We start from the raw sequence: 15605 nt of genomic DNA on the forward strand, positions 1-15605 counted from the left end.
ATGCTTTGTTAGGGATGAAATACCTTTATGCAATTTTAATGCCTCTTTAGAAAACACACATATTCAGAATTAGCTTAAGACTGAATAGTTTTGGATTGCCCAAGAGGTTGTGTTTTGGTGTTTTTGTTTTAAAGATCTTTCCTCCCTACATTACCTCAGCAATTCAGAGGTTTAGAGCTGCACCCGAGGAATCTCATCTTTCCAGCCTAGCCACCTACATCTGCATCCGGCCAGCCAAAACTCTCTTCAAATTCCTGCTATTAATTAGTTCTCGAGCTTCAGGTCACATTTTGCACACCTCATTAGTGCCTGCAGAACTTCTGCTTTTGAATAACCGGCACTTGTACTGGTATAAACACAGAAGCTACAATTCTCATCTGTTTTGTATGGGGCAGCCCCAAGTGCCAGTTTAGGACAGGGCTTCCTGGCTACAGCTGTTCTGGAACATAACTCAGCAAAAATTCCTCTGGGCTTTCTGTCTCAGATCACGCATCTTGCACACGAGTATCAACAAAATTAAATTGGGAAGATGGTTCTGATAAATGTGTAAGCGGTCAGATAAACCAAGGTGTGCGGGTGAATCTCACACCCTTCTGCATCAAAAGCAGCCATGCAGTTAGTTGTCTTTGCTGCTTTCACAGACTGTTCTTCACCCTGCCTGTTAAATCAAGTAATTAATTGATGCTTAAGGTATTTTCCTGTAAACTTCTTTGGTTATATCATCTGCACAAAATGAATCAGGATTAATTTTAGGAGTTTCCTAGTACTTAAAGTCACTTGGGACTGCTGGAAAACATCACGTTGAGCGCGCGGTTTTAACCACACAAATCTGCAAATCTTTGATTGTTGCCTCTGCCCCTGTTGCTATAGAAACAGATCACACTGCCAAAAATGGAAGGATGATAATCATCTGGAAAAAAAGAAAAAGCTGGGAGCACAGCTAAAGATTATTCTGAAAGCACTCTCACACATTTTCACATTAGTCGCTTTTTGTAAGAGAGACAGCCAGAAGCAATTAACAGAAGTGGAAGCAATGCTTTACGCTTTAGGAGAAACCTCGAACAGCATTTTCCCTCAGTTATCCTTTTAAGTTTTGGGTTTTTTTTAATATGGGCAAAACAAACTACATTAAAACAAACAGTTTCTGCTCACTGGAAGCGGTATGAAGTCCCGCCTGCTAGAGTGAAGTGTCATGGCCTGGTGCCTTTTTCTCTGAATTGCATTCAGAGTTTCTGCTCCTGTTGCCTACAGCGCTCTGCAGATCATTCTGGGCCTCTGCTCTTCATTTGGGACAGAGGCGGCGGTAGCGGGAAGATCCGCTGGGCGCCCGGCCCACACCCGCCCCGTCGCTGACTGACAGATCGCACCGGACAGCGGCCGGAGGTGGCGCAAAGCCCAAACAGGAGCGCCGTCGTCACATTCCCAGCGCTCCTCCTGCCTTGCCGAAGGCCAGCAGGAGGACTAGGAGGAGGCCCAGCTATGGAGCGGCGCCGGGTGCCGGCACAGGCCGGGCAGGGCTGCGGCAGGCCCCGGCACAGCAGCAAGGCCCGATCCAGGGCCGGCCGCGACAGGAGCTCGGCACCAGCGAGGGCCGCGGCCGCGCTCCCTTGTGGCCGTCCCCGGGCGGGCCGGGCCGGGGCCTGCGCATCGCGGCAGGCTGGGCCCGAGCCGCCTTCGGGCGCGGGGCTGCCGGCGGAGCTCGGCCGGCGGTGCTGGATGGCGCCGCGCTGCGAGCGGCTGCCGCAGGAGCCGGCCCTGCCAGGTACCGCTCCCGCCCGGCCCGGCCGCCGCGGGCTCAAGCTCCCCCACGGCGGACTGCACGCACACAAGGGTCAGGCTGTATCCACCGAGCGTGTCCTTCCAGCTGTCTTCACTCAGCTTTTCGGTTTTATAACAGAGCCTTCTCTCTCATCTTAGTCTTTTGAAGAACGTATTAAAAGGGCACCCGGCCAGCTTCAGACCTCTGCTGTATTTAAGCAGGTCTCACTTGTTAGGGGACAAACCCAAACGTGTGTCTGTTCTTAAGCAGAGAACCACTCCCACGGTGCACTGTTGGCAAAATCGGGGGAGTCGCTGGTGAGGAGAGAGGCGGGCGGAGATCCTCCAGCACCTTTTCTGGATGGACAACGATACTATGAACAGGTGCTTTCCCTCTTTTAAGTAAATATTATAAAGCAGACAATTTTCAACACCTTTTCAGTGAAAAAGAGACACCATAAAAAAACCCTAAAAGAGGTGCATTATGCCTTTTTTCATTCATTAATATCCCCAGGTGTTCCCCATAAATAAGCTACAATTTCCCCAAGCATCTAGTGAGGTATTCCAGTTCCCTCACAGGTGTCCTAAAGCCCAGATAAGTAAGCAGTAGCCTATCCTTATAGCTAACTTCCAGGCCAGGTTGGGTTTTTGGACAGCTGACTGCCCAAATACAACACACTTTGTTTTCAGTTCCAGTGAGAGTGAGCCCTGACCAAGACACAGCTTTTGATCTTCGTTCCCCACCTGGGAACTGGAACTTGTTGAAATGTATTACCTTCAAAATCTGTGTCCCTGCTCACTTCAGCTAAAATCGGTCATCCAAGTATTTGAAAGTAAATCCTCAGTGTGAAAAATGCATATTTTACGATTGGCTTTTCGCAAATATTAAATTGAATACTATATGTGTATGTTATATTGATTAGAAGTGCTGTATTAACATTTTAATAGTATGGTAAATGTAGATTTGTAGTTAAAATAGAACCTATGTATGTGGGGTTTTTTTTTTTTACTAGCTCAAGCAAGAGATGAGATAATGAAGAAACTCTTCACACAGAGATGACAATGATGGGGGCCCATAAAGAATTACTGCCTCCTTATTGGAAAAGACAAACATTCTTCCACCTTCTCTCCATCTTTATGGAACCACCAGGATTAAGGGGAAGAAGTTGACAAAAACCAGAAAAGTTCTTAATTTGCAAGGAATTTATGCATCATGTATGAGATGTATGAATATGCAACAGGCTACTGCTTTTAAAGGTTATTCCTTTGTTCACAAGGCATGCTTATTGGGCTTAAGTGCCTGAGAGCATCCGGACGTCCGTAATTCTTTGCTTTTTATTGTCTTGTAATTGTCCTAACTCTAAATTTTCATTACTCTAATTGTATTACTATTTTTATAACTATTTTATTATTATTAAACTTTTAAAATTTTAAAAACCAAGTGATTGGCGTTTATAACACTCAGGGAACAGAGTAAGACTGGCTGGCAGGTGAACTTAAACCTCAGCTTCCTGGGAAATTAGAACTTAGTTCAGGAAGATAGAAAAGAATGTAGAAACACGGAGTCAGGTATTTCTGATGTGACATGTACGGATTCAGTACTGTGTACAGTGCAGCAGTGGTACAGTGTAAATTAGTCTCACTGTTTGCAGCATAAACAGAATTAACTCACTCGGGCTTTCTGCTTTCTGGGCCCTGTCTTTAATGTTTTCTTTGATGAATTACCTGAGACTGACTCCATGGAGCGGAATGAACAGACTCCTGTCTGTTTCTTGACAAGCTGGCTTGGATGTCCATGATAGATATTGCTGTACATCCCTGAATTTATTCTTTGAGCAGGTTTTAATTTTCAGATTTTTTAATGTATATATCTCTAGTGCCTAAAAATGCACATGCTCATAGCACTGTACTTTTAGATATTGGGAAAAAAAAAACACACTTCCTAATCACAGCCCTATGTCTCCCTCACAGAGAAAGGAAATTCTCAGAAAAGGTGAGATTAAATGTGCCTCCTGTACTTCTTTTTCTGATATTCATGACAGCTAGTTGCAAAAAGAAAATGGCTTTTTTTTTTTTTTATTCCAGAGTTCTTTAAAAATACAAAGCCCCCACAGTCATAATGGGTAAGCTTCCAAGACAATTAGTAGTTTAAGATAATAGCTTGGTCAGGATTAATAGGGGACGATTGGTTGTTGTGAGGACATTTGACTGACTGTTGAACTGTTACTCAGTTCCAAGCTTTTGCAGTCTGAACTTTTTTTTTTTAATCAAAACACACAGAAAATTTGAAGTAAAAATATAGAGAAGACTATTTTAATTTCCCTATTGTTTTTACTTAGTGTTTATGTGTAAAAATATTTCAGTTTGGACACCAAGCTCAGTTAACTGTTGTACTACAATTGTTTAACTGTATTTTTAAATGTGGTTTCTTCTCAGACTTAATGCAGAACCAAGTACTCTCTGAGATTCATTCTTAGGAGTGAAAGAACCTCTGTTGTTGCAGGTGATATCTCCATAAGAAATGTGTGGCAGACATCTGGGTCCATTAAAGTCTTCAGACATCTGGTTTATTAGTCTTTGTGGAACCAACCCTTAGCAGAGATGTAAAAGCAGACTGTTGAACCCTCGAGGTGTAAGAACAGCTGACCTAAATAAAGGATGTCAGATAGACAGGGCAGTGACTCTGAACTAAAGTTTATCTCCTCAAATTAAAAAGATTTATGGCCATTTGTGGGAGGGGAGAAAGTCTGTCAGAATGGCTTTTGGTTACCCAACTTTCTTGGTTGTTAACTTATGCTGTTTTCTGCCATTTCTTGTGGTTGCAATTTTTTGTTCTTCGTTCATGAGAGAAATACACCAGGTTGAAAAATTGTAAGGCTGTATATATCAGAGACTTACTGATTGTTTTCTCTTTCCCAGGGGTTGTACAAAGAAGCATTAAAGCTATTTGAAAAAATCAAGGATACAGATTTTCAAGCAATGTATCAGCTTGGTGTAATGTATTATGATGGACTTGGCACTAAAAAAGACCCTGTGAGTAATTTAGCTGCACACTTTTTATTTTTCTTCTAATATTAGCTGATAATTACTTCTTTGTAAGCATGATTATTTAGTTTAAAATTAACAGCCTTTTCATTTAGAGTGAGTTTCATAAAGTGCAGATGTTTACAGAGCATCATTAAAGAACGAAGGCTCTGGGTTGAGGAGGTTCTCAAAAATGGTTATAATAAAATAGGAGTAAAAAATACAGTAATTTCTATTTTAAAATTAACTTTCAAGGGCTTGGTTGGACTTTATGTGGAAGCTTTATGTTAAAAAATTGCTTTAAATTTTTAACTTTTTAATAAGCATATTATGTACCTGAAAATAAAGTGAGTCAAAATGGAAATCAAACAATTATATTTGAAAGCATAAGATGTCTGGCACAAAGGTTTTTTTAAAGTATTTTCTATTCTTTTAGAACAGATGCCAGAGATGATTGTGTTTCTGCCAATGGTTGACAGTATTATTCTTAAATTAGACACATGAAAAATTATATTTGTAAGCATTTGAAGAATTCAAACTGAAGAATTATATTACAAAAAAGGAAGACAAAGGAATGTTTGGCTACAATAAGGAGAGTTAATTTGTTGGTGGAGATGATCTTAAAAAGTGGCATTAGGAAAGAACACAAGCATTAGGAACAAAAGGGTCGATTGTAAGACAGAAGGCCAAAGAAAAATGAACCAAAGAGTATATTAACAAATGGGACTCCTTTCTGGTTCTTACAGCATTGTCAACAGAATTTAAAACATTCTGATTGGGGTTTAGAGGTGGTTTATTTTTTCTGTATGTCTGCATAATTACCACATTTGTTTACTTGCAAGTAAACATTTTAACAAAGTTTCTTTCTTTCTTGTGTATTACAATATGAAAGTTAAATAAAAGCAAAACCTTTTATAAAGGACTGTTTCCAGTGTATTTAAACAGGGTGCCCATGCTACATCCTAACAGTGTAAATCTTGTTTCCAAAGTACTTCTGAGGCCCAGTTGCTAATATGCAATGTTCTCCATCTGCTTATTTAACATTATCAGATTTTGTCCTTTATGAGTCTAAGGTATTTTAATTGCAGGGACTTCAAAGTGTACTATGTATCACTTTGCCTTCTTGTTAAGGTTGTTTTATTATTTCAGATACAATATGCAATATTAAAAAGTTCTCAGAATTCTGAAATTGAAAATGTTACAAGTGTAGGATGTGACATTCATTTACGTAAGCACAGTAATATTTTTTGGAAAAATTTTGTCAGTCAAGAAGAGTAATATATTATCAAATGAACACTTATGAGGAAATGTTTCACACTAAAAATATGCTGGCCTCAGAAACTGAGGGGCTGTCTAGTAACCGAAGATCAGTTCTGCTTTGATATGACACTGTTTCCCAAGCTGTCCTGCCAGTAAGCCTTAGCCTTTCTTCAAAGGGGAAAAAATTACCTGTCTGGCAGAAGTTAGTGCATTCTCAGGTTATATATTTCATCCTTTTCACAGGCTGAACATAATAACTTCTATGGCTCAATTTTAGGCAAGGGGAGTGGAATACATGAATAAAATACTCAACTCTGATTCCCCAGAAGCAAGTCACTTGAAGTTTGCAGCTGCATACAATCTTGGCAGGGCGTATTATGAAGGATGTGGTGTTAAACATTCAACTGAAGAGGCTGAAAGGTAAGGGCAGTCTGTGATTTTCCTGAAAAATACAAGAATGTGTGTTTCTTAAACTTTGTTGTCCCCATTTTCTTAGGTTGTGGCTTACTGCTGCAGATGATGGAAATCCAAAAGCAAGTGTAAAGGCCCAGAGTACTTTAGGAATGCTTTATTCTATGCCAATTCTAAAAGATCTGAAGAAGGTAAAGTCCTACCTTTTGAAATAAAAAGTAGTCATGACTAATTTTTAATTTCAGAGAAATAATACAGTGGTATATTTGACTCTTAAAGTTGTATTTTGAGTAGTTAGACATTATCATCCATTTAAGCCTGTGTGAACAGATAGCCAGAATTCCTCATTTTGACTCACTTGACACTGCTAGCTATTTTTTTTTATTTTTTTTTTTTTTAGTGAGAGTATCAGAAAGAATGACAGAATGGATTAAAGTTCTGTCAGCTTTGGTTACCTTCATAATTCCAGCAGGTAACACTGACTGACAGCTCTGACTGTAAATGAAGCAGATGAAGCAGGTTGAAAAGCCTTACAAGGATTCTTCTTTCTTTTATGTATAAGCACTTCTTACAGGATGATTGGTGTAAAAGCTTTTATGGGAAGAGTATACAAGAAAATCAGCTAAGTAAATACATACTCCAGCTTTGTGCCTCTTGTTTAGGCCTTTTTCTGGCATTCAGAAGCATGTGACAATGGAAATCTGGAATCAAAGGGAGCACTTGGCATTATGTATCTTTATGGACAAGGTATACGTCGAAACAATAAAGCTGCTTTGGAGTGTTTGAGAAAAGCAACAGAACTTGGAAACATCTATGCTCAAGGCCATCTTGTGGAATATTACTACACTAGAAAATTTTACTCAAAAGCTGCTGCATTAGCCAAAAGGTAATTTTTGTTCTATTTCTCATTAAAGTTCTTCATGCAAGGTCACGTAAAACAGATTTAAATTATTAATAAGATGATGGTCCTGTCTATTGAACTCAAGAAATGTTTGAGATAATGAATTGCAAAACATCTTTAACAACAGAATAGCCAATGACAAAATTAACACTACAAGGTTCTCAATTCCTCAGTATGATTGAACTTTTCCTTCTGATCCAATAAAGCAAAACAGCCTTGAACTAGAAACCAAAGCAGATGCCCACATGCAATCCTGCCTTCCTTGTCCACTGTCTCCTCTAAGTTCCTGCCTTCACCATTCCCTTTAACCCCTAAAGTCATAGTGTCAAAGACTCCCCAGCTTGGAAGGCATCTCAGTAATCATCTGGGCCAACCTTTCTTGGCAAAAGCACAGTCCAGACACAATGGCCCAGCATCCTGTCCAGCTGAATCTTAAAAGTGTACAAGGTCAGTGAATCCACCACCTCTGTTTACCTGCTTTTCCATCTTTGGTATGTTTCTCCCTTGGTTTTGAGCAGGCTCAGAAACTTAGAGTTAAGTCAAACTTAGAGTTAAGTCTTGCTACCTACTTTCCTTAAAGGGGATGAATAAACAGTTCATTGTGCTTCCAGGATAGCATTCTTGAAAAATTCCCAGCACTCACTAGGTCCTTTATTCTCCATAGAAGCTTCCTATGGAGACTCTCCCAACTGTGCTGTGAGCTGAAGTTTACAATTCTGAAATCTGAAACCTTTGTGTTAGTACTAACCCTCAGAGTGCTCAACAGCTCCCAGATCCTCAATATTGTGATCACTGCACCCAAAGCTATCACTCACTGAGGTCCTACAAAGCAGATTTTCTTGATTTGTGAGTAGCAAGTCAAGCAGTGCCTCAATCCTGATTGGCATATCTGACATTTGGTTGAGGCAGCTGTAACTCCACTGCTCCATTCCAGGCACTTCATGGATGTCCTGGGAGTTGCTGTATTCTTCTTGCACGTAATGCCTGGGTAGTTCAAGTCACCCATAAGATCCAGATTCTGTTACTCAAAGCTTACTTAAGTGATCCAAGTATTATCTCATTGGTCTTAACTGCCTTGATTCAGAGGTCAGTAACAGATGCTTAGTGTAAGATCCCTCTTGAGATGATCCCTCTGATCCTGACCTAGAGGCATTCAATAAGGCTTCCAGAATTACCACAGTTAACTTCTCCACATTCAAGATTCTCCTTAATTCAGTGCATAACTCCTCCTCTTCTTCTGTCTTTATAAAACAGCCAATCATTCCATCAGAATCCTCCTGTCATGTGAGTTGTTCCACCTTGCTTCAGTTATTCCTATGGCTGTGTGACTTTGAGTGGGTGCAGAGCTCCAGTTCCTCCTGTTTGGTCCCCAGGCTGTGTGCACTGTACTCATACACTTGAGGTGGTTGTCTTCTGGTCCTCACCTGGGAAGCAGCTAAGGAACATTTGTTGCTGCTCTGGTTGGCCTGGCTTATTCCCCAGTTGGTTGGAACATGGCACAAGTGCAACCACTTCAGGTCTGCTTCTGTATCTTGAACTAGTCGAGTAGGACCAGAGCAGTGTTGCCACAATGTTCTATGGCTGATAAACAGCACATTTCTGTGACAAACCTCCAGAGTTTACCAGTGTATTGATAAAAGTTCGATCTGTCAAGCAGATTACTGATTTGCTGGAAATAAGGTGCAGATAGATTGACTGCTTGCACAAGTGGCACACGGTAACATTTGTGCTTTTTGGGGTATGTCTACATAGCTGCTGCTGCACAGCAGTAAACATGTCACAACTTACCATCGTACAGAAGGTGCACTATGTGCCACTGCATAGCAGAAGCTCTGGTAATTCAGTAGTTCAGCTACAGATGCTGTTTGCGCTACTCCAAGCTGGGGACTGCTTCTCTCTGAACTGCTGCTGTTCTTTCTTTTGCACTGTCAGAGCCATAACTGTTCAGTCTGGTCTAGCCTGTCTCACTGGGAGTGAAGCCCCTCCAGTCAATGCTGCATGGTAGATTGTCCAGACAAATAAAGAGTGCACCTCATCAGCTGCAACTGTGATTGCAGAAAATAGCAATGAAATCCCACAGTACTGTCAGAGGTGACCATTTCTGAAATAAAACACTGAAACCATACTTGAAACAGTTCCACTTAATTAGACTTTGAAGATTGCCTTGAGGCAAAAATCTCAGCACTTCAGCCAGTAATATCAAGCACTAATACCTCTTCTGCTAAAATTTCTCCTTCTAAGTTCATCGCAACTACATTTGTTACATTATATACAAGGATAAAACATTATGTGACTATGTGCAGTATAACCTTGCCTAATATTTGGAGTCTACGTTACCTACTGATACTTCACTTCAAACAATTCAGTTATCCCATGCAGTTGTACTTACCAATTGCTGTGGTATGTTCTTGAAGTCAGCTATGCTGAAATAGAATTTTTGCCTGACTTGACTGGTATCATTGTTTGAATCAGCACTCTGTAGATTATCTTTTGGAAAGGAAGGGGGAAATGTTATGTATCAGGAATAAAAAGAGGTAATATATTACTGTTGTTTTCTTTGAATGTTCTTCCTAATAAGAACAGTTGTGTTACTGTATTTGTTAATGGGACCAAATTAGGTGGAAGAACATTCTCAGCACATGCCTGCTAGCATGCACTGGCATGCAGAGGGTCATTGAGAACAGTCTCACAGAAACACTGATTTATAGCAAGTATCTACAAACTGAAATTAATTGCACTTTTCCTTCTTCTGTCAAGTCTGTGACTTTTACACAGCTAAAATGATGTGTAAAGAAGCATAAAATTACTGTTTGGTACCTGGAAAGGAGATGGGGCTTGGGGTATTTGTTTTAAGACAACAAAAAAATAAATTCCCACTTAGCTATATAATTTTCTAGTATTATAGTGATTATACTAGATAATTTTAGCCTGATAGTTAAAACAAAATTAACTTTGTCCCTCTCATTCTTAAAATAGTTCTTATTAAAAACATGCTTAACTAAGGTGACAGCAAGCATGCAGAAGAAAGGAAATAATTGAGCCAAGATAGTGATAAGTGGTTTTCCTTAAGTTTTATAAACAGGGTCTCTCAGTATGTCCAAGATTTTCCTATTACTACAATTTGCCAATATCCTTGTAAAAACTGGAAATTTTAGAATCACAGAATCACAGCATGGTTTGGGTTGGCTCTTTTTTAAAGATTGTCTAGTTCCAGCCCCTGTGCTGTGGGCAGGGACATTTTCCAGTACATGAGATTGCTCATGTAGTGAAATAAGATGAAATAAGAGCTACATGAAATACATTAAATAAGAGCTTTGCCTTTCTTCCACATATAATTTCCATAAAATAATGTAATGGGAACAATTAGCATAAAATATGTTGCCTTTTGTAACTAATATAACTGTAGCGAAAGTGACTTTAAAAGTTTTGTACTTGTTTGCTGTTTAATATCACAAAATTCAAATAAGACTAACCTAAATACAAAATAGAAGACACCGAATACATGTAAATTTCATCATATTTTGGATAATAATATAAACAGAAAGGAGGCATTGTCAAAGTCATATATGGTCAACTTTAATTATTGCTTGAACTAGCATTATCTAATGTAATTGCTCTAAATCCCACAACAGGACTACAGCAAATGATGACATCAACATGCTAGCCAAGATGACTGATTGTCATCCAACATATATAGCCAAGGGGGCTGCTATGGCTGCTTTCTACTTGGCTAGATGCCTCCAGCTTGGCCGAGGCACAGAGAAGGACCAGCATGCTGCTGAGAAGTACTATTCTAAAGTAAGTTGAGAAAGTCTTACAAACTGGTTTAGATCTCATGAAATGGAGTGATACCTTGGATCTGAGTCTATAAACTTGCTATTTTATTAAGGACTCCCACACTGTGTTAAAAAAATATTTGCAAGAACGTGTAGACTGATAGAAATGTACTGAAAACTACTAAAAATAGCCTTGAAAGGATGCTATCTGCCCACTTGCTCAAGCAAGCAATATAACCAACAACAGCAAAAAATCTATGGCAATCACCACAGCAAAGAGCTCGGAAACTTGCAAGATAAATTAGCTAAACAATTTGAATAATTTTATCCTAAATTAATTTGCTTTTTGTCATTCTCTCACAACTGAAAAATCATAACTTTTCCCTATACTTTAGAGTCTCTAACAGTAACAGCCTTTATTAAATTGGCCATAACTGGTTCCCATGCTTATTTTTATATTTACATTTTTCCTGACAGCTGAGGATCTACTGCTTTTTTTGTTCAATATACGTGGGGAAATAAAATCAATCACATTTTTTCCAAAGTTCTAAATTTGGAGTAAGACTGATGAAAAATAAGCTTGAGGAAAAATACTAATAATGGCCTCTAGAAGATTAATCTGTTGAGTAATTTCAGTGATGCCTAAAGGCATCAAGGCAAGGTAATTTTACCAGCTGAAGGGAATGTAGCAAGTTGGCATCTGTGCTTCAGAGACTCCATGGTTTCTGTGCATGTAGTGACCATTTGTTTCTGCAAGTAGAATACTGTGGTGTCCATCTTGGTGCAATCTAAATGAATGGAGAGTTACAGAAATGATAAACTATCAAGCTAATTTTGTGGCTCTTTACCCAGGGAAGTCACTGATAGAGAAGGCTTAGCAGAGCAGGTGATCTGAATACAGACATTTTAAATATTTTGTTCTCCCACTGTGAAGAGTGTTATAGAGGATAGGACGAGGAGGCAATCAGGAAAGGAACATAAGCTGAGGTATCAGGACCATTCCTAGTTAAGGCATTGAAGAGGTCCATCAGGATTAAATTGCTGCATGGCTTTGTAGGGGTGTAGCCCTTCCCATTGTCTTCTAAAGTGTAGTAAAACTGCCACAACTGAAGGAAGACTTCAGCTTTCACTTGTTATTTACTTGCTGTACACCTGAGACTGATCTAGGAATGTCATTAATGTGTCGCTATAAAGAGATGGTTCCTATGACTGATGTCATGTGTCTCTAAATCAATACCAAAAAAGAAGCAACATAAAATAAACAAGAAAACTCCGGGGTTTTTATACCTGCAAAATTCTCATGTTAACTGTACAATTACACTTACTTAAAATCGTATTGTTTTTAATTGACTGCTCAGCTCTGGTTTTGGCCTACCATTCTTAGACCAAGTCAGTTTTGTAAGAGATGAGAAAATATGGGCATCCCTAAGGGTGCTGAAATAGATGATGGATGTGAGTGAAACTCATCCAGATGTAATCAGATTTATTTTTCTGACTGTGGTGCTGCATGTGCCATGCCAACACATAGAACTAAAAAAAAAATAAAGCCAAGACTAACACTATAGTCCAGTATGCTAATTTTAAATACTATTTTTTTATTATGTGGCATCAGAAAAAGGATTCAAATCCCAATACGTTAACTCTTCAATACTTTAGCAAGTTGACAGTCTCATTTTTTTTTGACACTTAAAGACTTATTAATGTCATATTGATAACATACAATTTTATTGTAGCTATAAACCAGAACTCTGATATTCTTTGTTTTTAAAGGCATGCTATCTGGATCCTGCTGTTGCTTCCCACCTTGAACTGGCAGCTAATCTTGGGAGAATTTAGTGTTTCTTTTAACTGTGGCTGGTATATAAATATATTTCCTACAATAAACCATCATTGATCTCCAGCAATTATAGATTGTTCATCACTGCTTGCTTTTCAACTTTCTGTAAATTATTATGTAAAGCAATTCACTGTTTCATTTTATCTAAAATAAAGAGAAAATAAAAAGCTCACACTCTCTTTAACTCAGATGAAGCCAAGACAGATTTTTTTAAAAATCGTATTGAAGACTTTAGGATTATTAAGGACATTTCACTGGGACAGATGTATTTTCTTCATGTCATATTGCTACATAGCACATGAATCAAAACAAAACCAAATAAAGATGCTTGTTTCCTTTTTGCATCTATAATATTTAAATTTTAGTATTCTGAGAAGCTTGAACCCAAACTTGTCTCATTTTCACTTACAGCCCACGGCCATTTTTAAAGCTTAACTTGTTAGTGGTGCTCATACCTCCTTCCACATACTTTCTAAAGCATCTAGATTTACTTAGAAGTCTTTATACATATTACTTTTGGATTGCAGAGATTCAAAATTGAAAACTGCCCAGTAGAACACCAAGCTTTACAATTCAAACCATACCACCTTCTCAAACTAATAAATACTACTTACAGAACTGTGGGGAAAAAAGCCTCCAGTGTTAGTATGGAAATATTGAATATACGTCCTCAGGACAAGGCCTGTTTTCCTCAATCCTTCATATTGCATTCACACTGTCTCTGCAGTAGAAATTGTTGGAAATCTTCTGGCTAGCAGTATTTATGTCCGAGTAATGTCAAGCTGGATCTTTTATCAAAAGATACTTTGATTAACCACTGGGAAAACTTACTGATTGCTGTGGTAAGCTTGCACGTTTCTAAATGCCTGTTCACTTGTGAAGCTAAGTGCAGAATTTGCCTTGCTTCTTAGTACTGTGCCACAACTTGAAAACTCTTCTGAAACTGTGGGAACAGAAGGCTAGATGTTACTAAAATGTTGATTTAAATAGATCATACAGATTGTATGTACCTTACAATACTGCCAAGTCATAACTGCAAGTAGTTTTTCTAAGAGCACAACTGTACCGAATTGAGAAGAGAGTAATGAGTGTCAGCTAGGGATTTTTGATGATGTTTAATTATTTAGATGTGCATTAACATCATATTTACATATTTTTACATAAATTTAAAAAAAACAACCACTGAAGACAGTTTTCTTTCCTTGTATAAAATAAGAGAAAGATTTGAAGGTTATTTGAAATTGGGGCATTTGAATAAAACAGCCCTGAATAATATCAGGGAAGTTACCAGAATGGTTTAATTAAATGTCTACTTGATCATTCATAGAAGCAATTCATAAGCACTAATCTCTGAACTAACATTTAACACAGGCATTCTGTTAGGACATACCAGTTTACAATACATTATTTTGACACAGACTTCAAAGCAATGTAGATACTTCTTATGAAACTAGTGCTGTCAAACCCATTGATCCATTGTCAGTACAGCCTCATTATCAAGTGCTGCAATCCAGTTGTGATATTTATTGCTTACAAATGCTTCAAACTACAGGAAATCTTTGGTAAAACCAAAACTGATAAAATTTTCACAATAGCTTTACATGTAGTATTGCACGACAAGGCTTTTTCAATACACAAGAAAAAAAAAAAGGAATGCTTAGATGGAATGCTTAGATCCTCAGTGAGGAGATTAGAACTGTACAACATTCATTAGTTTACCACTATAAGCAAAATTTCTTTCCATAAATGTTTAAAATATCTTCTGGTTTCTTTCAGCATATATGAACATTTATTTTTCATTCTATATTTGAAACAGAGGAGTAGTCAAATAGAACAATTTAAATAAAAATTGGCAGCTATACAGCATTTTTTGTCTACCCTACAACAGCATCAGATCTTTTCAAGTCTGTACTTCACAAAAAACTCAAGAGGAAAGAAAAATGCTAAAAATAATCATAGTCCTCAGCCCTCTATGGAAAAGAGGAAAATAAGTTTCATGTCTATTCTTGAACATAGACATTTCTCTAGTGGTCCAATTGTGCAGATTCAACCTAAGTGGCATTAAGCTGCTCTAAATGAGCTCTCAGCTCAGGACACAGTTCAGTTAGCAGCAGTTCCAGCAAAACCTGAAAAACAGAAAAGAGTTACAATTATGCAGGTGCCAAGCAAATTTCTTCTTCCCTTCTGTCGTTTTTAGATAACCACACATAACAGAAGCACATATGTTTGATTACATTCATCATTTGTGCAACTACTTTTCTTTCATCCAGAAGTTAGCACATGTCCTGCAGATAACATGGGAAATGTCTTAAGGCTGAAAGGAGGCAAGTGTTGAGGGCAGCTCCATTCAGATGGGGATACCCCGCCCAGTATAAACTGGTGCTGTTCTGTCAAAGACTCCATAGCATCATAAGCAAGCACCGGGGCATGCACTTCCTCTCTGGTGCTGGGGCAGCATTGTGTGACAGGCTGCTGTCTGGAATGTGCCGGAAGAGACTGACTGTGAAGGTGTTATACTTGGATCCAGCTGCATATTCCAACTATTCCCAACAGCTGAGGAGTGGAACCTGTGGAAGGCTGTCATGTCCTAACTGTGAGCCAGTCCTGGAGTTCTCCTTCTCTGGGATTCTCCAAGGTA

At 38.7% G+C, this 15605-nt stretch overlaps 2 protein-coding genes and 1 long non-coding RNA gene across 4 annotated transcripts in view; 1 reads left to right on the forward strand and 2 right to left on the reverse strand.

The window, feature by feature from the left end:
* Window positions 1–1591: 1591 nt before the first annotated feature.
* Window positions 1592–13034, forward strand: LRP2BP (LRP2 binding protein). Of its 2 annotated transcripts, XM_068186944.1 has the most exons (8): window positions 1592–1762; window positions 2030–2142; window positions 4678–4791; window positions 6320–6462; window positions 6539–6644; window positions 7116–7339; window positions 10987–11152; window positions 12901–13034. In XM_068186944.1, exons 1-8 carry the CDS (start codon window positions 1717–1719, stop codon window positions 12964–12966), a joined length of 978 nt encoding a protein of 325 aa, XP_068043045.1. In that variant the 5' UTR covers window positions 1592–1716; the 3' UTR covers window positions 12967–13034. The 2 variants fall into 2 exon arrangements, with proteins under 2 accessions (XP_068043045.1, XP_068043046.1); XM_068186945.1 differs by lacking the exons at window positions 1592–1762; window positions 2030–2142 and adding an exon at window positions 4168–4261.
* Window positions 4070–7220, reverse strand: LOC137472145 (uncharacterized). The gene is made up of 2 exons (XR_010998035.1): window positions 7092–7220; window positions 4070–4349 (listed from the first exon to the last, which is right to left on the reverse strand). It is a non-coding gene; the product is annotated as an uncharacterized lncRNA (long non-coding RNA).
* Window positions 13035–14063: 1029 nt separating the features above from the next.
* The window catches only part of SNX25 (sorting nexin 25), an 82999-nt gene continuing 81457 nt past the window's right edge, over window positions 14064–15605 (reverse strand). Inside the window, exon 19 of the mRNA XM_068186954.1 lies at window positions 14064–15093. Coding sequence (XP_068043055.1) covers window positions 15019–15093 — 75 coding nt within the window. The 3' untranslated portion in view covers window positions 14064–15018. The remainder of the gene's footprint in view (window positions 15094–15605) is intronic.

This window comes from Anomalospiza imberbis, chromosome 4, assembly GCF_031753505.1.
Source record: "Anomalospiza imberbis isolate Cuckoo-Finch-1a 21T00152 chromosome 4, ASM3175350v1, whole genome shotgun sequence".
Classification (NCBI taxonomy): Eukaryota; Metazoa; Chordata; class Aves; order Passeriformes; family Viduidae; genus Anomalospiza; species Anomalospiza imberbis.

Excerpts from the sequence above, each read along its gene's own strand:
- LRP2BP (XM_068186944.1), top strand. The coding sequence starts at position 1,717 with ATGGCGCCGCGCTGCGAGCGGCTGCCGCAGGAGCCGGCCCTGCCAG. Across the intron at positions 6,463-6,538 it reads TCAACTGAAGAGGCTGAAAG|GTTGTGGCTTACTGCTGCAG; the intron begins GTAAGGGCAGTC and ends CCATTTTCTTAG. Across the intron at positions 11,153-12,900 it reads CTGAGAAGTACTATTCTAAA|GCATGCTATCTGGATCCTGC; the intron begins GTAAGTTGAGAA and ends TTGTTTTTAAAG.